Consider the following 25,518-nt stretch of genomic DNA (forward strand, 5'->3'; position numbering starts at 1 on the left):
TTGAATTTTCAACTTTGCTCGGACTCCATAGAAATTGGAGGGCTAAAAACAGCAAATTGCACCACTATGCCCTGAAAGTTTCCAGTTTTGCATCTGTAGCATTCGGAAATGAAGACTTGTGTTTCTTTTTCTCTCTTTTTTTAGTTTGTGTTGTCTCGACTGATGTTTCGTGCAGGTAACAACTTAACAACAGTAACAGCTCATGTTTCAGGGATGTACTGCCTGCCTCATTTGAGAGTCAACTAATAAAGATGGAAGCTGCAATTGCCACAAGGCAGCGTTTAATAAATTCAGTTAGTGGTCGGCGGTGACTATCGCAACAAAGTCAGGAAACATAGCCAGAGATGCGAACCAACGCATTAAGACTGCGCAGTGCACTCGCGCCTTTCAGGCGAATATATATTCCAGTAATCGTAATTGTAGCTTCTACTACAAACTTAATTTTTTTTTCTTTTCAGTCCAGGCTCGTCTAAAGAAGGTACAGGAGTGACACAAACGCGCCATTGTTGTAACTACCCTCAAGCGGGTGGTTTTGGCTAAACCGCCGTCTTGTCCTGGTCGCACGTCATAGAAAACGTCATTTTGAGGTCATGTGACTTTGTTTACACGTCGTTTTGCCGCTTACCGGGATATTTCCGACGTCATAAAGCCAAGAGACGAACGTATTTTGCCAGCGCAAACTATGCGGTGCTTCTTCCGCAACATGTTAGTCAATTTTTCCTTAGTTTAAGTACATCGCATCGGTTCAGTGGGTCTTAACGCGCGGTCGTCATCACATCTTTCGAAGTCGTACAGTACGAGGCCTTATGTGCAAAACTGAGCGTTTTACTGCGAGATTATCGGATGAAAATAATTACCGTGATCGAAAGACATCCATATAACGTCGCGCAGAAACAACAACGGCATTGTTTACAAACGGTTTGGCCGGCGATCACGGGCGCCGCCATGTTTAAGGTCACGTGTGCCTTGACGTCTAATGTGACGTGCGACCAGGACCTGTCCAGGATGCATTGCGTTCGCCCAGCACGCTTTCATCCACGGAGCAATACATTGATTGCCACCCCCTCCTCATTAGGGCTGAGTCACCGTGGTGTGGGTGCTCGAGTGCTACACTCACTCTCGGAACTTCACCACTAGACGCTTTAAAAACCGATACACATCACAAAAAAAAGGAAAAGAAAAGCAAGAAAAACGTTACACGCTAATTACAATAAACATACAACGTACTACAACAAACACAGCACAGAATGATACCGTTATCACTTCTAATCTCAAGATGGAGAGCGTCGTTCCCCCTTTTGTGCCCCTTTTACAGTAGTGCAAAGTGTCCTTAAACAGGGGTACGTCTCCTACTTTCCACAAATCAGGAAGCAGAAAACGATGTTATTCGAAATGATGTAAGATATAGGAGCCTGTCGGTGTGGTGAAGTTCACTTAGAGCGTATCTATAATTAACCCATATTAACTGATTGGCTAGGAGCCTAGCTGTCATGTGGTGCAGGTCACTTAGCGCGTACCTAATTTCAACTGGCTAGGAGCCTCCATGTGATGAGGTTCACTAAGGGCGGACCTAATAGACCCCAATTAACCGATTTGCTAGGAGCCTGTCATATGGTTCCCACCACGCTCGCCTTTTTTTCCGACTTAGCGTGTACATAATTAACCCTAACTAGCCGATTGCTGTAAGGTAATGCTGTTTTAGCATATTTCATTCATTTTTCATTCATTTCATTTTTTCATTCATTTCATTTCACTTTTGAACGTTAAAAATGCACCAGTCCTTGGAACTTCAGACCCTCCCCTTTCCCCCCTGGCGGCGCGGGATTTCCGACATCCTCGGAACCTTTAAACCATGCTTCCAACATAAAGTGCGTGTCTGCTGCTTTAATATGTCTTTCGTTCAGCACCGCGACCGCGGTAGGTTTGCTTGATGAGTACCCCATTAATTCCGTTAATGCCATCCGGAAGCTCTCCGTTGCCCATAAGATCGTGCAGCTTCTGTCGGAATTCTTCACGGAGAGTTCGGGCCCTGTGGCGCAGGACTTTCAGTTCATTGGACAGCTGCTCTTTCTGGGAGGGCGTCGTCGCTTCTTTCACCTCTCTCACCTGTAGATTGAGAGAAGGTAAGAAATCATTGTGGTGAGAACTATCCTCGACGGGGGGAGCAATACCGTGTCAGAGCCGTTTATAGAGAGAGTATGGCCATTAGGAGGAGCCTAACTTATACCGCGTCATGCGACGTCACGGCTGAACGACCTCCCTCGATGTGCTCTATTGTTGTCCCGTTGTCAACGAGTCGCCGACACCATGTTGATGCAAAGCGCAGTTCATGATGCAATGGGGATAGACACGTGCGTATCGCGTCCTTCGAGAACCCTCTGTCCTTGAATCCTTTCAATTTGGTAACAACCCCCCCCCTTTAACAAAGGCGCCTGTAGGTCATAAGCCGGCGATTGTGGTAGATTGTATTGAGGGCGACAAAAGCACCTGTGGACTAGCCGATGGACTGCATCAAAATGGCGGCTACGTGCTGCTGGCTGATAAGCGGATTTTGCTTGGATTGAGGCTTTTTGGGCGGTGCGGTGCAACGGCGACTCTGACGTCAAAACAGGCTCCTCCCGTGAAACGGCAAAAGATAAAAAGATGGCCGAACTCTCTCTATATACGGCTCTGGTCCGTGTATTCGCACGGGCGACATCCTCACAGAAGATTCTAGCGGAAGAAAAAGCGGAAACGCTGCTCACTAAGCCGAAGTTCCGCTCCGTGTTTCGTTGAGCATCCACACGGTGCCGGAACAACGGAAGTATCGTACCGCGTACTTAGCAGACGATGTCGTCAGCATCGTTTTCCCGTCGTCTGCTACGAAATATCTTGTGGCTGTGTCGTAGGACATTTCCCATAGTTTGCAGTGTACGTTATGTAAGTTTACGTACAAGTGTAAGCGTGCGTAAGACACGGCGTTGGGCGCTCTCGCTCACGTAGCAGCAGAAAGCTATGACGTTTCTCGCGTCTTCCGCTGGAGCATTCTGGGGAATGTCGCGCCGTGTGAGTACGCGGCGCAAGGTTGCGGAATGGGATCACCGATTTCATTCCGAAGGAATGAAGATTTCTGACAATTTCATTCCTTTCAATTCCTCGGAATGAAAACGTACGGTCAATTCCCACTCCTGGAATGGCTTGGCAACCTCATTCCATTCCTCTAATTCCACCAGACTTGCACAAAATACTGCGCAAAAGTATTTAAAATAAGATACTAAATACTCTACGGAAAAAGTATTTAAAATAGAGTACAAAATACTCTACGGAAAAAGTATTTAAAATAGAGTACAAAATACTCAAAACTGAAAGTAATTTGAGTAGAGTACTAAATACTCTAAGAAGTATTTAAGATACCCTTTAAAGTACTTTAGTATTAGCAGTAAGTGAAACGCGTATTCTGAACGTGGCCTTACAAATGAAAGGAATAAACTTCATCAGCCACGCATATCTTTCATTTGCAATGTCTTGGTGTCAAGTAATGTTTGGTGAACTTTGGTGAACCCAAGTAAACTTTGTTGATATGTTCTGACCCAAAACTTCCTAATCCCTCCTGTATGTCGGTTCGGGTCTTTCAACCTCTGGCACGTGTTTATTGCTTTGATGACCAAGGAAATAAATGCCGGGATTATCTTGTACCTAATCCCCTGGTGATTCACCTGGCAATATGAATAGGAACGGTTTTCTGACGAAGCTGGCTATTGAGAAGCAAGGCCAGGCTTGGGACCAGCCTATTGTACAAGAGGATAAATGACAGAATTCTCGAATTCCCGAAAAAAAAGAAAATAAAGAAAAACGGGGGTTAAATTCCTGTGAGCTGAAAATCTCGGCACGGCGGAAAGCGTGCGTGCTGGATATGGCTTGACGAGGAAGGAAAGTATTTTGAGTACTGAGTAGCAAATACCGAAAAAAGTACTTTAAATACATTAAAAATACTTGTCGCAAAAAAGTATTGAGTAGAGTACCAAAATACCGGAAAAAGTATTTAAAATACTGTATTTTGAGTACGTACTCAAGATACGTACAAGTCTGAATTCCACCAATAAAAGAATTAGGACGGGTAACCGTACCAGCTAGCCCAGCAGAGCTACAGAGGAGATTGACATTACCCAGCACGGAAAAAGCACAAAGACGAGGTTATTTCGCCCTCCTCCTCTTCCTCCTCCTCTTCATTGGCATCATCATTACAGGAGTGTTCCACTAAAGTAACCGGTGCAAGTGACGTGGGGTCGCAGGCTTCACACTAGTGAAGCCAAAATCTCCATTTTATTTTTTCTTGAAACCAAACAAAACCATCGTCCTTGACCGTGTGGCACCCAGACCATTACATTCCAATTCCATTCTGCCTGCGAAAAAATGCCTAATTCCATTCCCATTCCCATTCCCAGGACAGTTTCCGCCGTTCCATTCCAATTCCCATTCCGGGCTCTGATAAATTTGGAATGATTCCGGAATCATTCCAACTCCGGAGTGGCAACTCCGCAACCCTGTTCCGGATTGGCGGACAAGTACCGCGTAACAGTTGAGGCAGACTGCTACCCCTTCTGCGCTACAGACTATCCCGACTTTATTCAATCATTTATGCTCGTTTTGTCTTACCTAGCGACTTCCAGGCCAACGGACGTTAGTCAAAACGTTTCCCCGCCCACAAAACGACACACGTGGTTTCGATGAAGTGGAGTGTCTTACCTTTTCTGCAATTCGTCGGTCCAGTTCTTCCAGCTGCTCTCGGTAGTCATTGCTGATTCTCCGAATTTCTTCGCTACTTTCCGTCACAGCCGTCTTACTGTTCAAATTTAAGCAACAATAGTGCATGAGATCCCGAATGTACTTCGCTACGAACTAAAACTGGAACTTTGAAAACGTGAATAGACCATTGAGGACGCGTCGCTACAAACGTTTACCAATGGTCGCGTCGATTCTAGTCGATCTCGAAACTATCGTGCCACTTGATTCTTTGGGAACCACTGACCCCGGTATCGAAAATCCCACCCGAAATACTGGTGTAGTTCCACTGTTATTCGACGGAATACATGACATGAGTAGACGACGCATATTGAGGGTATGCCGGAATTCCCTCTCTGGTAAAACGCGAAAACGTCATTCTGTAACCGGCCAATGAGGGCACGCCTTTGAGAAAAAGGAATGCCGCGGCCGCGCGGACGTCTCACAGAGTTAATGGGGCGTCTGGACGGCGCCTTCCCTTCTCTGAGCGTCACCCTCTCACTCATTGGCTTAGCTTACGGAATGATGTCACGCCGCTGGAGCTTCTGCAGTCGCGGATGCAACGCTGATCTCTAAAATTCGTTTAGTTAACATCTAAGCGCTTTTGGAACTAAAAAAAAAATTAGCCAGGTAGACTGTTGACCGATGCCGAGTACAGTGGTATAGGTTTCATAGACGAGATTCCGGATTCGACTGTCCGTTTGAGTAGCCTCTCGGACGCCCTTTCCTGGGTTCTCAGGGGAACGCACTCTAGGTGTCTCCACTTAACGGTGTTTTGAGGCTCTACGGAAGCGTGGCGCCCCGCGTCCGCGCCACTGCTCGTGTTCCCTTCTGTCGTCCGGTGGTGTTGGTGAAAAGGCTCGCCGTTGTTGGCCTCCCGTATGTGGGCAACGTCACGACTGACGGGGAATGTGCGTCCTGGGCCGACTCTTAAGGGAACTGTGCCGACATATGTCTGAAAGCGTCAGAGGAAATCTCAGGACAAAACTCCAGACAGCACAGCCTTCTGGCGTCTGCTTTCTGTAAGATAAGCCGCCCACCTATCCTGCCAAACGGCGCATACACCGGAAAATGCGTCACGGACCGGAAGTCGTACCGCTTCACCCTGCCATGAGACAAGGGGCGCGCAGGGTGCACCAGGAAGGTGACACAGAAAGGCCACGCCTCCTGATTTTTCGTCTGCTTTGGACGACGGAGTGGTAGGAACACAGGGGTGACACAAACCCGCCATTGTTGTACCTACCCTCAAACGGGTGCTTTTGGCAAAACTGCCATCTTGTCCTGGTCTCACGTCATAGAAAACTTCATTTTGAGGTCATGTGACTTTGTTTACATGTCGTTTTGCCGCTTACCGACATATTTTCGCCGTCATAACACCAAGGGATAAACGTATTTTGCCAACGTAAACTATGCGGTGCTTCTTCCGCAACATGGTAGCCCGTTTCAGCTTAGTTTAAGTACATCGCAACGGTTCGGTAAGTCTTAACGCGCGGTCGTCATCATATCTTTGGAAGTTGTCAACAATACGAGACTTTATGTGTAAAACTGCCCGTTTTATTGCGAGATTATCGGATAAAAATAATCACCGTGATCGAAAAACATCCAAAACGTCGTCCAGAAACAACAACCGCATTGTTTACAAACTGTTTGGCCACCGATCACGGGCGCCGCCATCTTTAAGGTCACGTGCGCCTTGACGTTTGCTGTGACGTGCGACCAGGACCTGTCCAGGATGCATTTCGTTCGCCCAGCACGCTTTCGTCTACGGAGCAATACATTGGATGCCACCCCTGTGGGTAGGAACATGAAAATCGTGCGCGATGACGGAGGGGCGGAAATGCGCCTCTACTTCCGCCGCCCGCTCACGACGCCGCGTCGGGCGTCGCCAAGTGAGAACTGCCCTAACAATGCGTAATGTGGAGTTGCACAAGACGGACCCCGGAAGAGCCATGGCGCCGCCTAGCAACATACGAGAGAGTTAACCGGCTAGGTTCCTCGAGTGCGTTCGAATAGTGATGCGTCACATGGCCACCTTAGAATCATCTGGTGCTAGGGGTCTGGTCTGCAACGTATATTCAACACAACAGACCCCAGAGGGCGCGTAGCGTGAGGCACGCGAACAGTATCGGCCGGAATAGCAGACGACAATAATTTCTCGGAATCCAGCATGGACACGAGGCAATTATGGCCTTTTGTATTGTTAATTTCATTGTTTCATTAACTGTTTTGCTAATTAAAATGTTTTATGGGCTAATACATATCTAACGTGAAACTTACAAGTGCAATTGCTACGCCTTCATGGTATGCCAACGGTATGCCACCATTTGATCAAACAAAACAGCCGCTGCAAACCCGCAAGCTGTCGTCTGCTAAATTTTCTGAGGAGCACGCCCTCTCCCGAAAACGGCGCAAGCGCGAAGTGCACTCGGTGAGGCCTGCATCGGAGGACCCATGGAGGAAGGAAACACAAGCAGCGGCCCCTCAGACAGTTTTTCATCGGGACGAGCGTAGCCGGCTTCGCATTGCATTCTGGGATGCTCCTGTCTACCACGTGACCGCTCACGTGACTCTCCAGACAGCATGGCGCCAGCAGAGCAGACGGCGCGAGCTGTAATTGTGTCACAGTTAAGATGGCAGTATTACGTTGAACGCGTGCTTGCACTTTATTTCTCTGTGTTCCAATGTTTACTGTTCTATTAGAAGACCAGTCACAGTGTGCAGAACGCAACAGGAGTACCCGGGACCGGAAACATCACGTGTGGCAACGGCTACTTCCAACGTATGTACTTCCAACGTACTCAAAATACCAATAATCAGATTTGTACAACAACAGAAGATATGAACTGAATCTGCAGTTTGAGGTCCCAAATGGACAATTCAAGATGACTCGAACACACAAGGGCGACTAAAACAACTGACCGTGTACTTACTTAATTACGAACGCGTTCCCGTGACAGAGCTGCTTTCAGTTCAACGAGAACTGCAGCCGGGATAGGAACACGTCACCATACGTCGTTTCCACGATAGTGTTCACATTTTCACAATAAATTACTTTCAAAAAGCAAAATCACGCGGAGAGCAGTGCGAGAAACAAAGCCTTGTAAAACCGAAACTTTAGAGGGGGTTACGTGGTGGACAGGAAGCAATGGCGATTTTGACTCAAGCGACCGCTAGAGGGTGGCTACGCTAGTCTGGGGCGAAGAGCCGCTCCTTGTGTTTCCTTCCTCCATGGGAGGACCGCAGGAAACTTCCCAAAGTGCGCCTTCTCTGACGCACATGTGCGTCGACGGAGAATTCGGGTGACGCACTATAATGATGGCATTTCCGGTGTGCGGTATGCGGTGGCGCATCTTAGACTATTCGAACGCACCCCTGGCATTCACGTTCGGGTGGCAACGGTCTCGCGACCCAGCCACTCAGCAGGGGCGCGCAATTTCCGAGCACCAGGCCGTGTTGCTACGAAATGACAACGCGATTTCGCCATCAGACTGTGTGTCGGGAGGTCACGAACGACAAACAACGAGAGAGGGATAAATATGTTGGTTCTGAAGAGAAGTAGAGGGCACCGCGCAATGGGATATATAGGGTACGCAACTATAGGGTACTTACTTGTCAGGGTTCTCCCAGGCTGCGTCACGAGGAAGAAAAGAGACGTGACACGGAGGTAAAGGAGGGGGAGGGAAGCCAGCTTACCATATACGCCTACAGAGACGAGACTGCAAAATATGACGATGGTGGTTGCTTTCCGCATCTTGTCTGACTGACGACCGCAGTTGTCACAATCACTCTGAGAAAATGAAGATGAATAGGGATATGTAGATGAGACTAAACAACACATTTATGATGATCCTCGAGTTGCGGCACGTTCGACGTGTACTGAATTAGACACTTCTGATAAAATGTAATGCCAAAGTAACGACACTATCTGACGAAAGCGGTGGTATTTGAAGTGTATGACTATCAGAGTTGTACACGTTACTCGAAAAAAGTAATTGATTACAATTACTGTTACTACTGAGCGAAAAGTAATTCTTTACCGTTACAAATTACTTCATCAAAAAATGTAATACGTTACCGATTAAAAATGTAACGCGTTACTTTTCCCGTTACTTTTATATTGTGGGCCATACTAAAGCCAACAAGCCTGCAGCGAATGCAACAATGCAGCTCTTGTTGCATATTCTAATATGAGACACTAACATATACGATACGTGAAATTCACAAATACATTTGAAAACAAGATACAAAACACTTACACGCATATATTTCAGATTTGTATACATATTTACATCTATATGTACACAACATTGTTGACACCATTGTTGACAGAAGGTTAAAAAAGTAATCGAATACTCAGTAATTGATTACCGAAAATTGTAATCAGATTACTTGGAAAATTACTTACTCACAAAATTAATTGATTACGTTAAAAATTACTGAAACAAGTAATTGATTACTAGTAACGCAATTACTAGTAACGCGTTACGTACAACTCTGATGACTATAAGCACGAAAAAGTACTACTACTACCTGCCATCCGGCACAGCGCATGCTACACAGTACCTCAGTCTAGTTTGTGTGACGATATACAGTTACATTTACGGGTAAGTTACACACGAAAAAAAAAGAAAAACGAAGTTACAGTTACGGATAGCCTGCGAAAATAGCATCTGACTTACAGTTACCACGCTAAAGTAACTTACTTAGCTTACAGTTACTTTCAACTGAAACATAAATCAAGTTATTCGATGCCCGCTTCTAAAATTATAGGACGGTTACGAACATGAGAGAACTGATGTTCCGAGGCTGGAACACGTAGAAAGGACAAATACATACAAAGCGTCGTTCCCGTCGCATGAGTGAGAAAAATGTAAGAGTGAAAGGGGGATGAGTGTGAGAGGGTGGTTGATTTGTCCCTTCCGATGACGCGCCCTTGGAAGTCGCAGGGGAGGTGTGTTAGCTAAGCTCAATAAACCTCTCCCTGTTTGTAAACAAATGAAGTCATGGTCTATGATTTGAAAACCCGAGACGAGGTAGGGACGATAACAGACAAACACAAACACGGTCTCAAACTCAGTTTGTCTGTTTGTCTGTTACCGTCCCTACCTCGTCTCCGGTTTTCAAGTCATGGATCGTCACCACCAGCTCGCTTGTTACCCAACTTTCCTTTGGACGTCATGGTGTTCGACAGCGCCACCAATTTGGTAGAGTTGAACTATACGCTCGAAGAAGAGGCGAACAAGATCGCGCCCGAAAACCACGGTTTTGGGGGGTTAGGATGGTCCCTGAAAGAGACGCGACCTTAGGTCCTGCTTTCCTTTCAGTAAGAAGCAGCGAATAACTCCCCATTCTTGGAACCCAGCCCTCCCCTTCCGAATTGTTTCCATTCCAGTCTGTCTGTCTACCAGCGTCATGATGACGTTTCTCGGGTAGAGGCCTATTGGTAGAGTCATCGACAGGTAATCCAGAAGATGTGGGCTCGAGCCCAACAGCTGGCTAATGTCTTCAGTGACTTCCATCTTTCACGGTTACAACTGTGCAGCGCGAGTTTCAGCGATAGCTGTTTATGTGTGGATGATGACACTTTTATCGCTGATATATGCACAGCAACTTTAGAGTGGTGGGTACCGCCCTGTGATCTGTGAAGTGAGTGGTGATCTGTAGAACTGGGATTAGCGGGACAAAAGCGAGACAGGAAACGCTGAAAAATCGGGACACTTTCCGGCACGGCGTACCCATCTCTGAGTTTCGTCAAGGCTGCTTTTATTAGCTTAAGAATATTTTAACTTGTTTTGGATCACCGAACCCGAGCGTTTTGTTAGACAGCCACAGTAATTTCCCGAGACTTTCCCGTTAAGAGCTACCGCTGCAAAAATCGGAGTATACCTGCGTAACCATTGGTACTCGCAGCTGAACTACAGCGACAGTTACTTGCAGCGGCGAAACGAGGAAGGAGAGCCCGGAGGAAGAGACGGCACAACAAGCACAGGTAGACCGACAATAAGAGACCAAATGAGCGTAGAAGACAAGGCTCCACACGCAGGAGCAGAAACAGAAAGAAGATCGATCCAAAATGAGCGAAGAACGGAGAGCACAACGAGCCGAGGGAGAAAACGAAGAAAGCGATATGGGCGAGGGACAGCGCACGCACGCTGTCAGATGTCCAACTCCGTATATACAGCTGTCGCTGTCAAAAAGTCGCGCAAATACAACTCTCAAAAATATTGTTTTTGCAACGTACTGTCCCGGGATACTTATACGATGTCATAAACAAAGCATCTTCAATGGGCCTTAACAGCAAGCATTTACACTTAACTAAAAAAAAGTTATTGATTACCGTTACTGTTACCCTGTACGAAAAAGTAATCCTGTACCGTTGCAAATTACTCGCCGGCCAAAATAATGAAGAAACGTCTAGAAAAGTAACGCGTTACTTCGCCAACTGCTTTCGATATCTGAGGGGAAAAAGTACAAACAGAAGTGTCTGAACATCGTCGTGCATATCCGTGAGCACTGCAAGCTGCAAGGCACCGAGAAATTGCATGGGTTAAAATTCAAAGCTGACCGAAATTTAGCTCGAGGGAGGCACAGCAGGCATTTGAACAATTTTTTTCCCGACTTTTCTCTCCACCGCTCTGAACATGCCAGATAGCTAGGCACCGGCGACAAGTCATTGCAAACCGTCGACGTCGTTGTGACATCGACAGTATTTCGCACAAGCTCATGAAGGTATACAAGAGTTGCAATAGGTTGTCAGGGTCGAGAGTTCTGTGTTCTCTGTGCCTCTGGCATAGTGAGAGAAGACAAGTGAATTCCAATCGGGGTTCCCACAAATGTCTCATCAGGTTCATGGTACAACCTACAGTCCAACCCTCTGTGTGCAGGCCGGATTACGGAAAGGGGACAGTGCACTGGAAAATACACTACACTTGCGGAGAACTGTGGCAATCGACTTCGGGTAAGAAATTGTTGCACAAAGAAAAAAAAAATAGAAAGAGAGAAAGAAAAGAAAAAAAAATCCAAGCGAATTTCAGCACCTCCCACCACTTTAACCATTACATTCTCCACCAACCATCACATTCTCCACCCAAATTGTCACCGTCAAGTCATAGTACAGTTGGACATCCTCATAGCCCTGGCCGATCTCCCTCGTGGCTAATGGCCATTCTCCGTGGGACGAAGAAGAAGAAGTAGAATCCTAGATATAAGACGACTGTCTTGGGATTGGAAGAGCGCACCTTGTTTTGTCTTCCCGAACAATATGAATTCTTTAGCCTCAAAGTAGTCGATTACTTTGTAATTGATTACTGAAAATTGTAATTGAATTGCTCCAAACATTACTTGGCCAGAAAAGTAATCGATTACGTTACAAATTACAAGTCTACTGAACAGGACGTTGAGAGCTAATCTGTTGGCCATCCTAGCAGTGTATGAGAGGACACAACTTGCGGAATTCCTTGCTTAAAAAAAAAAAAAAAAAAAAGCAGCGTACTTGACTTGAAGGCGCCATAAAACGACGCTGCGGGACTGACTTGTTGGTTAGAGTTATGTTGTACAGTTACTTTTGTAGGGAAGTAACTAGATATGCAGTTACACGCTGCTACACAAGACTGGACAAATACACGGTTTTGCATGGAACATCTCTAAGTTACTTACTCACTTCGTGTTTGGGATCAGCAGATAGTCGTCGTCCGTCTACACAGGCTGACATTCATCGCCACGGAGATCGTAATAGGCGTTCTACCAGACTAAAGACGTCTGGCACTCGAATAGGGTGGTATATATATATATGAGCTACACGTGTTTATCGTGGGTACATACACGAAATAAAAAAAGAATCAGCATAAATTGCTCATGCTTGACGAAACGGATACTCAGTTATACTCCAGTTATATAGCCACAAAAATCACAATCGCCATTTCGTGAGTACCCTCTCGTCCACTGTGCGTTGCTCCTAACTGACATCCGGTTGCGAGATGAAAGTACACTAAGAGATGAAAGCACACTCAAGAACGCACAGCTTATGACTGCACAGTGACAAACAAAGGGAGTCAACATCAACATCGATTGACGTAAAATGCTCGCTTATCGGGTCAACCCTGTTCACGGTGGATGACTGGGCAAACACAGCTGCCGGGAGCTTTATGGATGATAGAGCGAACGTGGAGCAGTTCTGAGAGGTATTTCGTAACCAGTCTCGGAACACGTTCCACACGCGGGGTCTAAGGCCGACCAGCAACAAGTATTTTACTTTAAAGGGGTACAGATGGCCAACCAAAAAAAAAATTCAGATTGAGACGTCTGACGGACGTGTGAGTCATTTTACCGAATAGCGCGAAATGTTTTTAGGTGTGCAATTTGTTTCCCACACACATACCATAGAGTCACATAAACATGGCTCCGCGCGTTCACCCTTAAAGGAGTACAAAGGGCCATCCAAAAAAATTTCAGATTAAGACATCTGATGCAAGTGTGTGTGTCATTATACCGAATAGCGCGAAAGGTTTTGATGTGTGCAATTTGTTTCCCAGAAAAAAACTCACATAAACGTAGCTCCGCGCCTTCACCCTTAACTCGCCACTCCAGCTATAACGAGGATGAGGAGGTATGATGGCACGTCACCGATGACGGCATAAGGAGACTCGTTCTGGTTCGCCGGTCAGTGGGGGTCAGCGCCTTGTCCCTTTGCCGCCGTAAACCTGTTTTGCCAGTTTTCCCGGAGAATTGGGGATAGAAGGAGCGGCCGAAGCATTACCGAGCAAGGAGAGGCGCTTTATCAAAACCCCGAACAGCCGAGTAGCAGACGACAGCGGAGTAGCAGACAACATTTCTCTAGGCCAATCAGCGAGCGTTCTCCTTATAGCATCAGCGCGAGGTTCCAGGCAGATCACAGGCTGGTACTGCTCTTCACCACCGTTGCGTACGGTCGCTTTTTGCGGCGTATTTTAAATTCAATTTCTGCGATAATTATGACTCTGTGGTGTAAATTACTTGGCATGGTGCATCTTACTGGCCTACTTAACAGTTTTATAGGAAGAAAACCGGGTGTTAAAAATGACTTCTGTGCTACTTTAACTCGCCACTTCGGCTATAACGAGGAGATGGATGATGCCACGTCACTGATGACGTTACAGGTGGAACTCGTTCTGGTTTACTGGTCAGTGGGGGTCAACGCCCTGACTCTTTGCCGCGGCAAACCAATTTTGCAAAGCACGATGGGAGTTGATGTTCCGAGGCAGGAACACAGAGAAAGGGCGAATGCAAACGAGGCCTCCAGTGGCTAAGAAATTAGTGATGAAAGAAGGAGGTCGCTGAAAGGTACCTACAGCCTGGCTAACCTTTTCAACAACTTCCGTCTTTCATCATTTCTTTCGTCAGTTTTGCCAGTTCCTCGGGAGAACTGGGGATATCAGGAGAGCGGCCGAATCGTGACCGAACCCGGAGCAACGCTTTTTCAGAACGCAGAACAGACGGGTAGCAGACAACATTTATCCTGACCAATCAGAGAGCGTGACCCCTGTAGCGTCAGCTCGAGGTACCAGGCAGATCACAGGCTGATACTGCTCTCCATCGCCGTTGCGTACGGTCGCTTTTTGCGGCGTACTTTAAATTCGATTTGTGCGATATTATAATTCAACGGGGTGAATTGATTCTTATGGCGCATCTAACTGGCCTGCTTAGCACTTTTGTACGAAGAGAATAAAGTGTCGAAAATTACTTATGTGCTACTTTAGTGATTTCTAATGACGCCTTTCAAGCAATGCCTTTAATGATGAGTGCTTTTTGATCATGATTCGGGTGTATCTTATAGGGGCGATACTCTACCCAACTGATGGTCAAGACCGAACATCTACTCGAATAAGGCAATAACGCGACGACAGTTTGCTTCTGCGCAGGGGAGAGGCCAAAGTTTGGAGAAACCACACGACGAGGTTTCTGTCCAGTCACAAAGCAGCAATAAGAGGGTATTTGTATAGGCTGGCATGGTTATGTGTGTGTGGCTCGACAGAAAAAACCAGGCGCGCCTCGTAACCTTGAGCTGTTTGCTGTTAGTTACTCTCTTATTTGGGGGAGGGAACAATGAGGTCCTCCATGGGCAATAAGGGTGAGTGGAAAACATCGCGTTCCTCCATACTGGTCGCCCCCTCTCTGCCATTATCTTATGACTGTAACGAGGTACGCTTTACAAAGCCAATTTATAAAATCAACAGAGGTTTATTGCCCTCCAGTCTTTGAGGTTGCGTGCTTTTTGGAGGAACCGCCTCAATTTATCTATATGTGCCTTTATCAAATGTATTACACCTAAGCACGGAACACATATCGCTGGACACTGACCGCTTCACAGAAAGCCGTGGAGTGCCCAGGAGTGCTTTGGAGATATGCAGGAACACTTCTGTCGAGATTATGAAAATGCGGGGCGACTGCCCTCCTCGCATTTCTAGCGGAGATACGGCAAGTTGGCTTTCTTACACGCACTTGTGGTATCAGGCGTAGCCAACTTTTGTGGCGGTGTCCCTCCATTCTGGTCGTCTCCTCTCTGCCATTATGTTCCATACGGTTCTCGTGGAGCAGAGTTTTCCCAACGAAACCGACCGAGCATCCACAGAAAGAGCGTTAAATGCTGTATTTTGTTGTTTTTCAAAATCATTGATGAGTGGCATAGGGTACCTTTTGGAACAGGTTAGACGTTTACTTTTAGCAACAGAACTTCGCAGTATAACACGCTCCTGCCCAACCATCGCGCAGATGATCTCGTTCTCTCTCCCATGATTTGTAACGGGAGGCGTACTCCTCTTTGTGTCACTTACGCTTGTCACTTGTGCCACGCTGTGCTTACGCTTGTCACTTGTGCACTTACGCTTGTGTCACTTACTTACTTGTGTATTCACACAAGATTGCAGTAGAAGAAAAAGCAAAAGCACTGCTCACGGAGACGAAGTTCCGCCCCGTGTTACGTTGAATATTTACACGGTGCCGAAATATCGGTAGTCGCATAACGCGCACTTAGCAGACGACACTTAGCAGACGACACTGTCAGCGTCCTTTTCTGTCGTCTGCGATGGAATATCTCGGCGCTGTGTCTGCAGGATATTCCCCACCACGGTTAGCAGTGTACGTTGAGCGCTCGCGCTCATGTAACAGCAGAAAGCGATGACGTTTTACTCATCTTCCGCTGGAGTATTCTGGGGACTGTCGTCCGTGTGAATACGGGGTAAGTGTCGCAAAGAGGCGTGCGTGCCGCCCTTTCCACAAATGAGGAGTGATAACGGTATCATTCTGTGCAATGGTTGGTCTTCACCGTGATAAGCGGTGAAGTGAACGGCACGTATTGGCGAAGAAGACTGCAGCGGTCTTCTCGTCATCACGATACGTACGCGGCACGCGTACCCTACACTCTTAGAAATGAACTTCACCGTATAGCACGCTCGTGGCCAAACAGAATCTCTAATGATATCGTTATCTCTTCCTTTATTTGTTGAAAACGGGAGGCGTACGCCTTTTTTGTGACAATTATGAACAGCAAAAGTTTCACAAAAAAAGACGTACGCCTTCCGTTTTCAACAAATCGGGACAGACAACGATATCATTCGATATGATGGTTGACAAGGAGCGGGCTATGCAGTGCAGTTCATTTTTATGAGTGTACTGTATACACACGACTCGATCTCGAAGGACAAAGCCAATTCACCTTTTCTTCCCGAGTTGTTTGAATTCCCTAATTAGGTTCGTTTTTTGCACGCAGCTTTTTGTGCGCGGATGACAAAACGTGCCCTTTTGTCGGGGCGAGTTACCGACATTAATGCGTTTTCGTATAACGTACGGTGTTGCCTTTGCGTACGTAAGGGATAGCGTGGTGGTTGTGCGCAATGCGCGAAGCTCTGCTTGTGTCTTGCGCGTGCGCAGAACCACCGCCGCTATCCCTTACCTACGCAAAGGCTACGGCCTACGTTACACTGAAACTTGGTATTGAAACGCATTGCCGCACGCCACCTGATTGATCCATAACTTGAAAACCCGATACGAGGTAGGGACGGTCTAACACGGTCTCAAACTCAGCTGTCGACAGCTGAGTTTGAGACCGTGTTTGTGTTTGTCTGTTATCGTCCCTACCTCGATCGTCTCGAGTTTTCAAGTCATGGATCGTCACCACCATCTCGCTCGCTACCTAACTTTCCTTTCGTGTGATTGAGCTTCGCGGGCGTTCCAACTGGTCACGTGACCTGTTGACCTTTTCTTTGCAGTGCCATGTTGTCCTCCAGAGGTAGGTACTGAGCTAACCGGGAGGGCTCGCTTCACTATCATCACAACCCCGTCACTATATAGCATGGCGGTATTACATCTGTTCGTGGAGAAAGCTGGCAGAAAGCATATTGCGTGGATGCTCCTCCTGCATACATTACGCCATTGCAGTGAAAGCACGCTTTACAGGAGATCTCCTTTATACTGTAACTTCACCACATCCCACGCTGAAGGCCAAACTTTGCGCATAACAATACTTTTTTTGAAAGTTCCGTGTTGGCGCCGTGAAGCAACTGGGGCTATGTCCGGCGTACAGATGCGAACAGGTGGAGAGAGGACAGCAGGAAGAAGCGGGGGACAGAACGGGCGGAATGATTATACTGTTATTTCTGGGAAACGCGCGCCGTACATTCTTTTTTGTGACAAGTAACACAACTGCACAAATGTCACGAAAAGACATTGCCCTCCAGGTTTCAACAAATCATGGGAGAGAACGGAGTCTTTCGGGACTATGGTTGGCTAGGATCGTGTTACGCGCTCAAGTACTGTTGTTTGCATTCCACGCTAAGACTGCGAGGTGACCCGGGGTCGAATCCGGTCGCCGGCTGCGCTCTCCGGGTGTTTCCGCTGAATTTTCCCTCATACGGCTTTAAAAAAAATGTCGGCACAGTTCCCTGTGAAGTCGGCCCAGGACGCAGGATCCCTCCACTCCATACGATAGTCGCAGCGTTTACCGCCTGAACGTGGCCGACTACGGCAAACATTTCCATCATTATCATCATCAGCATCTGATTTCAGAGTGCTGATGGAAGATGCAGGTGAATACTCGCTTTGTCTGTATTCACTCCGGAAAAAAGGAAGGAGAAAAAAATGAAGCAAAGAAAAGAAGCAAAAGAGAAAGGAGGAAGCAAAAGAAGGAATCGAAGAAAAGATGCAAAAGAGAAAGGAGGAAGCAAAGGAAGGAATCCAAGAAAAGAAGGCGATCAAAGAAAAGGAGGAAACAAAAGAAGGAATTAGAAAGGAAACAAAAAAAAGGAATAAAAGAAAAGAAGCGAAAGAAGAAAGAAGGAAAAGAATGAATCAAAAGACGGAATCAAAGAAAAGAACAAAAAAGAAAGGAGGAAGCAAAAAAAAAGAAAGAAACCAAAGGATGATCCTAACGCATTTCCACAGGACCCACCAATGAATCTTCAAACATTCTTTACGCGTCTAGTTGGCTCTTGAGGGATGAGATCGTATGTTTTTGTTGAAAAGGGCGGTACGTGTTATACCTTACTAAGGCTTGGCGTTGTTCCGCTTGAAATTGCACAGTATAATTCGGTCTCTGCATCGCAAGGCACTGGAATCCACGCGTTTTGAAATTCCTACGTACTGAGACATGCGCCGAGTGATGTCTCAAGAAATCGACCTCTGGGTGAGGGGGGCTGCCGAGTTTCCAAGGGAGGGGAGGGGGGTGTATGTTTGCTGAAGCCCTCGTCTGCCCCATTTCAGTGCCGCGCAGGACACCGCAGCACGTTGATTGGACGTCCATAATGTTCTTCAGGTGCGGTTTTATTTGTAAACAAGTGTACAATACTCGCTCGATATCTTATGGCAGCGGCTCTACAACGAGTACTAGATGCAGTCATAAAAATACAAAAGGAACACACCGTTGTCTCACGAGCTTCTGAAAATTTGATAGCCAACGGTGAAAACAGCAGAAAAATGAAACAACACCAATAACAACTTTATTTTATGATGACCGGAAAGCTTCAATTCCAGGGGCGATACTCTGCCCCATTGCTGGTGGTAAAGCTAAGCTAAAAGAGCTTTGGTGATTGCGCAAGTGTGTGGCAATTGTGCTTCATATTTCATATTATACATCGGTCGTATAGGGGGTTGCAAAAGTTTGTTTAGAGGTTGCATGATACGGTCACAGGATGCTCGATTCGAATGTATTGGTGCTGCCAAGCTGTACTGGGCAATCTCAGCAATTGGAGGAGGGAAGGTGTCACAGAAAACATAGAGGGGGAGGGGGGGAGGGCAATCCCTGGTTCTGTGCTTGAAACCAACGGCGGTACTTTCTAAAATCAGCGTCGCGCAGGAGGCCGGACGGGAATCTTGAACAGGCAGGCTTTCAGGCTAATATCGAGTTCCATAAAACGCGCAAATAGACCTCTTCCTGTTTGTAAACAAATGACGTTGTAGTGTTTGACAGCGCCACCAATTTGGTAGAATTGAACTACGCTCAAAGCTAGGGGTGCGAACAAGGTCGCTCCGAAAGTCACGGTTTTGAGAGGATAACGATGATCCCTGAAAGGGACGCACACCTTCGGTCCTACTTTTCGTTCGATAGGAGGCAGCGAACAAACGCCCATTCGTGGAACCCAGCCCTCCCCTTCTGATTTGTGTGAGTTTCAGTCTGGCTACCAACGTCATGATGACGTTACTCGGGTAGAGAACTATTGAACAACTGCATCCTGAGGGACAACACTCAGCGGACCCAGGCCCACACCCTGTGGGTGAAGGACACGGCACTCAAGTCCACGGGCTTGTTTGATGAACTCGAGGGCCCTCGTTGTGGTGTTGCGCGGAAAGAAACAATCGACGTAGCCGCGGCACTGAAGAAGTTCGACCAGAAGGTGAAACTCAAATTGACCGAACTGACCAGTATAAGTTTAGGATGAAGAAAGGATTTGGGGAAGTCCAACAGGCTGGTGTCTTCATCGTGGTCATCTCCGTTTCGAAGACTTAGGTTTGACCAGGACCAGGGGTGATTGATGGGTGAGGAGTGATGTGCAAGTGACGAGGACGGCGAAGATGAATGCGTTTAATGAGGTTTATATTCGCTGCTCTGGTGTACTGGGCCTGGCTAGAGTAGAGGCCATACAAACCAGGCACGTAGACATTGGTTCATATAGTCACCACAGGGGCTGTATTTCCGTATCGGGACCACTCGGTTTTCAAAATCCATAAAAGCGTTCGGAAGGTCAAATACTGAATGTAAAAATATAAAAGTCATAAAATGTTGTGGTCTAGAACGTTTTCCTATATGCACTTGAACAACGCCATCTGAGGCACTCCTAGCGCAGTGGAAGCGCGGCAGTGCTATAGGCGTAATGGATTCGGAAGTCGCCACCTTGCCAATGGTAGGGGGTCGTTCGGTTGGATTAATTCAGCTCACTTTAGTGAGGTTAGGTCACTTTAGGTTTGACAGATTGGGAGGGTGGGTGTCTGGTAGTCGGCCTTCCTCCTCCCTCCATGCACGCACAAGGCGGCGTGCAGGCATGAGACTGTGACGCCGGTTCGACCCCAGTAAATATGGCGGATCATCCTGATGAAACCAGCCATAAAATTTAATTTTTGCACGTTTCACACAATATACGACGCTCATTCTTGTTCAGTTTCATACCATGTTTACTCCGAAACATGAGATAGCTGATGTTCTGAGACTGGAACAACATACAAGGGACAAATAATCCAGAAGATGTGGGTTCGAATCCCACAGCTGGCTAACCTTTTCAGTGACTTTCATCTTTCATGTTTACTCCTGTTTGAGGTCAAAACATATATTCTTTGTGTTATTTTCTATTGTCATCTTCTATGTCGTCAGTTTATACGGCCGCCTCTTTGCTGCCTCATCATCAATTTGTAGAGGAGATGATGTCTCTTTACATGAGCCCTGATCGGCGATAATGGAATGTCTCGAAGCGCAGAATGAGCTGGGAAGCCTCGCCACCCATGGCTTCACTCTAGGACGTTGCTGATAGAGCTGACGGACCAGCAAGATAGCAAGGTCACTTCGTCGTTGTCCTCGGGCCACTACAAATCCCTCACGACTGAGGTGCTGGTGGCGAAGCACCGATGCCCAGAGCGTCATCAAGCAGAAGTTGCCAGTTGGTTCACGTCAGAAAAAACACGGGTTCCCATCGGATCTGCAGCGACAGACCGGTTCAACCCGGAAGGTACTGCCCAGGACGCAAGTCCCCATCGGAGCTGTAAAGGCAACAGCAGTCCGGTACGACTTGGTGGGCGACAGCGAAGAGGCGCAGAGAAGGTTCCATCGCCCGGAAAGGGCGGAACAACCTTTCAGCGCAGCAAAACAGAAAGCCACATCGCGGGTTCTCATCGGACCACAAGGAAAGCGTGGCCCGGCACAACCCGTTTGGGCGAAAGTTCACCGCCGAACCCTCTGCCGCACAGAAGGAGAAGCAGCACTACACGACCAACGACCCGTCGCAGTCGTTGGTCACAGCCAGTCGAGGCGCCGTCGACAAAGACCACACGGCCCTGTCGAACCAGCGCCGGTGGACCTCGCCGTCGAGAGGGCCGTGTAATTTAATGGCATCAAGAAGATGCGAACGGTTCTCGGGGCTAATAGAGTCCACGTAGGGCACGATGCGGCGCGAGAGCAGCTCCCACACTGGCTGGCGAATTTCGCAGTCCGGAGACTGTACCAATCTTGTCGCCATTGGCACGAGAGCGACCAGCAAGGAGGGCGACATCGGCAATTTCAGGAGGTCGCCCTCCGCGAAAAAGAACCAGAAGCTGCGGCGGATCAGTAAGCCCTCGTAACGGTGTACCAGGCGGGCGATTTTGGTGGTCATCGAGGCTGCGGCGGCGGGGGACACAATGCAGTTGGCCATCGTAGCGAAGAGAGAGGGTTCGGAACGGTGCAGCGACGGAAAGAGAGACGAGGTGTGGGAGCGCACGAGAAGTGGGAATAACGTTCGAGCTTCAATGAGGGATGCCCTCCTCATTGTCTATGGTGATACGTCGTTGCAAACATTCACCGCCAGGGAATTTTCGGCAGTATTGTTTGCCAGAGCAGAAATTAACTGGAATCCACGTCGCAAAGTATAGATGGATCATAGATAATGTGTGCCTTCGGTGTACCTATGAGGAAGAAATTGTGAAATATGTCGTCTAAATGTGCGAAGGTGCATACAACCTTCGCGAGAGGCTAGGGCTATTTGAGAAGCATTGAGATCCCGGAGCGGCAAAGATGAAGTTATTATCTAATTAGGAGAGAACGATGAGGACTGCTAAACAGTCCATGGCTAAAGTGAAGAGACATATCGATTTGGGCTGAACGGGTCCCGCTGTTCCACTTGCCTGCTTGTGCGACGACATCTTTTGTATAGCTTGAGATGCAACTAACCACGAATACGTAAATCCCATAGCCCAAAACTTCGCCGAAACAAATAGACCTCTCCCTGTTTGTAAACAAATTACATCATAGTATTCGATAGCGCCACCAATTTCGTAGAGTTGAACTATACACTCGAAGGTAGGCGCCGAACAAGGACTGCCCGAAAGCCACGGTCCTGAGGGGATTACGATGGTTCCTGAAAAAGACGCGACCTTCGGTCCTACTTTTCGTTCAATAGACCTCTACCTGTTTGTAAACATATGACGTCATAGTATTCGACAGCGCCACGAGTTTGGTAGAGTTGAACTACGTTCAAAGGTAGTGGCGAACTAGGTCGCGCCCGAAAGCCACGGTCTTGAGGGGATTACGATGGTCTCTGAAGGGGACGCGACCTTCGGTCCTACTTTTCTTTCAGCGAACAATTGCCCATTCGTGAAACCCAGCTCCTCCCTTCCGATCTGTTTCGGTTTCGGTCTGTCTACCAACGTCGTGATGACGTTTGTTGGGTAGAGGTTTATAGGAGGCAGCGAACAAGTGCCCGTTCGTGGAACCCCGCCCTCCTCTTCCGCTTTGTTTCGGTTTCAGTTTGTCTACCAACGTCATGATGACGTTCCTTGGGTAGAGATCCATTCTCCCTTGAGCACCTTGTATCACGCTGCCTCTGTGGGAACATAGTCTTAGTCATAGTTTTCTTTAATGATCAGGTATCATGGCACTGACGATACCAATGAAATGGGAGCGGAGAGATCTGGGCAACAGTTTCCCTTCATATGTGCAAGTATATCAAGGGACACCGAAGAGGACCCATTCTATTCAAAGCATTTGATGTGCTCGCTAGCAGGCAGGTAATATGGAATTAATTAATACGCTTGGTGGAAGCCAAGGTCGTGCTGAAGACTGGGAGGTGGTGGGTTCGAATCCTACCGCCGGCTGTGCTCTCTGAAGTTTTCCCTGGGATTTCCGAATGCTTTTCAGGGAATGTCCACACAGTTGCTCCTGAAGTCGGCCGCGGATGCATACTCACCCCCGCCCCCACTCCTTCCTGCTCTGTTCTCTCTCCATCTCTCCACATCTGTACGCCGCTCATAGTCACAGTTGCTTCGCGGCGCTAACATTCATAAAAATAAGAACGCAGTACCTGCTGTTCCCAACTTGCTCCCATTATAGTGAACAATGAAATGGGGCAACAACAGCAAGAAATGTACTTGAATTACGATGAGTGGGGAGTTAAAGGGAGCAAAGTGGAAACACAAGCTTTCAGATTCTTCGACAGCACGAAACGTTCAGGGCTACCGAAAACACCAAGCCGAAAAAGTTCACCAACGTTATCGCTCTCGTTTGTTGCGCGCCTACCTTTGCTGCTCGTTTTACCACGTGCGAGCTAGAGTCACTAAATAGGGGTGCAGAGTACCGCAATCCTTTGCCGCCCCGGGGAGACGCCGTTCGGTGCCCGCCATTGGGCCCGATCGTGTCAGGTGGTTTCTCCTTCCAAGAACGCACCGTCCATGTTGAATCTAGAGTCACTAAATAAGCTACGCTTCAGAGTATCGACACTGAGCCGCCATGTTGTTTCGGATGACCTCCAGCGCCATCCATTTAGCGCTCTTCGAAGTGTTGTCTTCTTCCACTGCTTAACTTCACCTTCACCTATTTCTACTGCCCAAAATAGAGGTGGGCTGGAGGTCATCCGAAAAAACATGGCGGCTCTTTTTGCCTCAGTGTCGATACTCTGAAGCGTAGCTTATTTAGTGACTCTAGTTGAATCCCCTCCATTCAAAGCGGTTGCGAACTGGATCGACTGCGCGCTGTTCTCCTGCGGAGAAAGCGGAGATTGGCGTCCCATTGCTAGGCGACGCAACCGCGTTGGATCCAAAATGGCGAGCTCGCTCGCTGGCGTGGCTCAGTGTGGCTACTCTGCGCCCTATTTAGTGACTCTAGTGCAAACCTACGGAGTTTGGTGGGACAGACTGTTTTGCATTTTGAAGCAAATGTTTTGCCTCCCCTCCCTCGATGAAATATTTCACGCCGTTACCTGACTCTGTCGCAGGAACAATTTTTGCGTTTTCCCCGAGCAAAACTTTGGCCCAGCTCTGCCACTGGAATTCGCCACAGAGCTCCCTCGCGTTGCCGTTGCCTGCGTCCGCCTACGCCCCTATATTTATTGGGCACGCTAAAATTGCGCCCCCTATTGTATTATTTTTCCTTAATGCGTATGTACAACTTTCACGCATAATTCGATTATATGTTTATTCATCTAGCAGAGAGAAGCTTATAGTTTTAAACGAAGTATTTCCAAGAGAGAGGCATGAGGGCTCGTTTGGAATAGGGCACACAAGTCACTTTTGGTCTCCGTAAAGAAGTAAGCCATGTCTGTCTCTCCTGTTTGTCCTTGTAAAACGTGACACTGCTTTTATCGTACTGACCATTCTCCAATATGTATGTTTGAAGTTCTTTTTTTTTTATTTTACATGCAGAAAAGCTTGGACAATAAACCCAAGTCTTTTGGCCACCCAAAAGCAGCTTGCCTCAATACAATCACTCATAAATACGAGACGCACAAAAAAAATGGTGATAAAAGTGCCAGGTACGCTCCTTATCATACAATGATTAGTTATCACTCACCGCTATTCTGTGAACTGCACGTGGAAGAAAAAAAAGATTGATAACGTCGGTGGTACTGCCTGAAGAGACTGTGTCTTGGGAAGGCCGATGACGACACGTCACTGTGGTATTGCCAACTGATAAAAGAGGCTGGGGCGCGCCAAACTATAGCCCCGTGAGCCGGTTTTTCCATGGAAGCGCTGTTGATAGATAACGACCATCACAAGAGCAGCGCTTCGAAGGTTATGTTTGCATTGCCTGAGAGAATCGATAACCCCTGTTTTGCATGGCATATGTTTGAAGTAAAGCATTGTCCGATGTCGCGCCGTGCTCATGAAGTTAGTTTTAGTGCTTTGCCTACGTAAAGAATAGCGTGGTGGTTCTGCGGGATGTACGCCGAAATAAATATTTTAAAATAAACCATTATAAAATCCACGCTTAAAAATTCCATCCTTCACAATCCATTGTCTGAAATAAATCGCTTAAAAGTACACGCCCTCAAAATAAACGCTGCTAAAATAAATCGTGGTTAGGCTTAGGAAGGTAATGTTCCGTATGATAGTTTCCGTGTATTCACACGAGCGACGTTACCCCAGAGGCGGAAGAAGCGAAAAGCGTCATAGCTTTCTGCTGTTACGTCAGCACGAGCGCTCAACATCGTGTCTTCACATACACTTCTAACCGTGGGGAATATCCTGCAACACAGCCACAAGATATTCCGTAGCAGACGACAGGAAAACCCGCTGACGGTGTCGTCTGCTACGTGTCGTCTGCTAAATCCGCAG

At 47.4% G+C, this 25,518-nt stretch overlaps 1 protein-coding gene across 3 annotated transcripts; it reads right to left on the reverse strand.

The window, feature by feature from the left end:
- Positions 1-1,869: 1,869 nt before the first annotated feature.
- LOC135365981 (uncharacterized) lies at positions 1,870-24,908 on the reverse strand. 3 transcript variants are annotated; one of them, XM_064598629.1, is made up of 5 exons: positions 24,755-24,908; positions 8,455-8,548; positions 8,371-8,389; positions 4,726-4,822; positions 1,870-2,106 (listed from the first exon to the last, which is right to left on the reverse strand). In XM_064598629.1, exons 2-5 carry the CDS (start codon positions 8,510-8,512, stop codon positions 1,885-1,887), a joined length of 396 nt encoding a protein of 131 aa, XP_064454699.1. In that variant the 5' UTR covers positions 8,513-8,548; positions 24,755-24,908; the 3' UTR covers positions 1,870-1,884. The 3 variants fall into 3 exon arrangements, with proteins under 3 accessions (XP_064454699.1, XP_064454697.1, XP_064454700.1); XM_064598627.1 differs by lacking the exon at positions 24,755-24,908 and adding an exon at positions 12,422-12,524; XM_064598630.1 differs by lacking the exon at positions 24,755-24,908 and adding an exon at positions 12,418-12,521.
- Positions 24,909-25,518: the final 610 nt, after the last annotated feature.

The sequence above is a fragment of the Ornithodoros turicata genome, chromosome 8, assembly GCF_037126465.1.
Source record: "Ornithodoros turicata isolate Travis chromosome 8, ASM3712646v1, whole genome shotgun sequence".
Lineage (NCBI taxonomy): Eukaryota > Metazoa > Arthropoda > Arachnida > Ixodida > Argasidae > Ornithodoros > Ornithodoros turicata.

Coding starts and splice junctions, on each gene's coding strand:
- LOC135365981 (XM_064598627.1), bottom strand. CDS start 12,472: ATGTCAGCCTGTGTAGACGGACGACGACTATCTGCTGATCCCAAACAC. Junction 8,549..12,421: donor CTGCTGATCCCAAACACGAA/GTGAGTAAGTAA, acceptor TCATTTTCTCAG/AGTGATTGTGACAACTGCGG. Junction 2,107..4,725: donor ACCGACGAATTGCAGAAAAG/GTAAGACACTCC, acceptor CTCAATCTACAG/GTGAGAGAGGTGAAAGAAGC.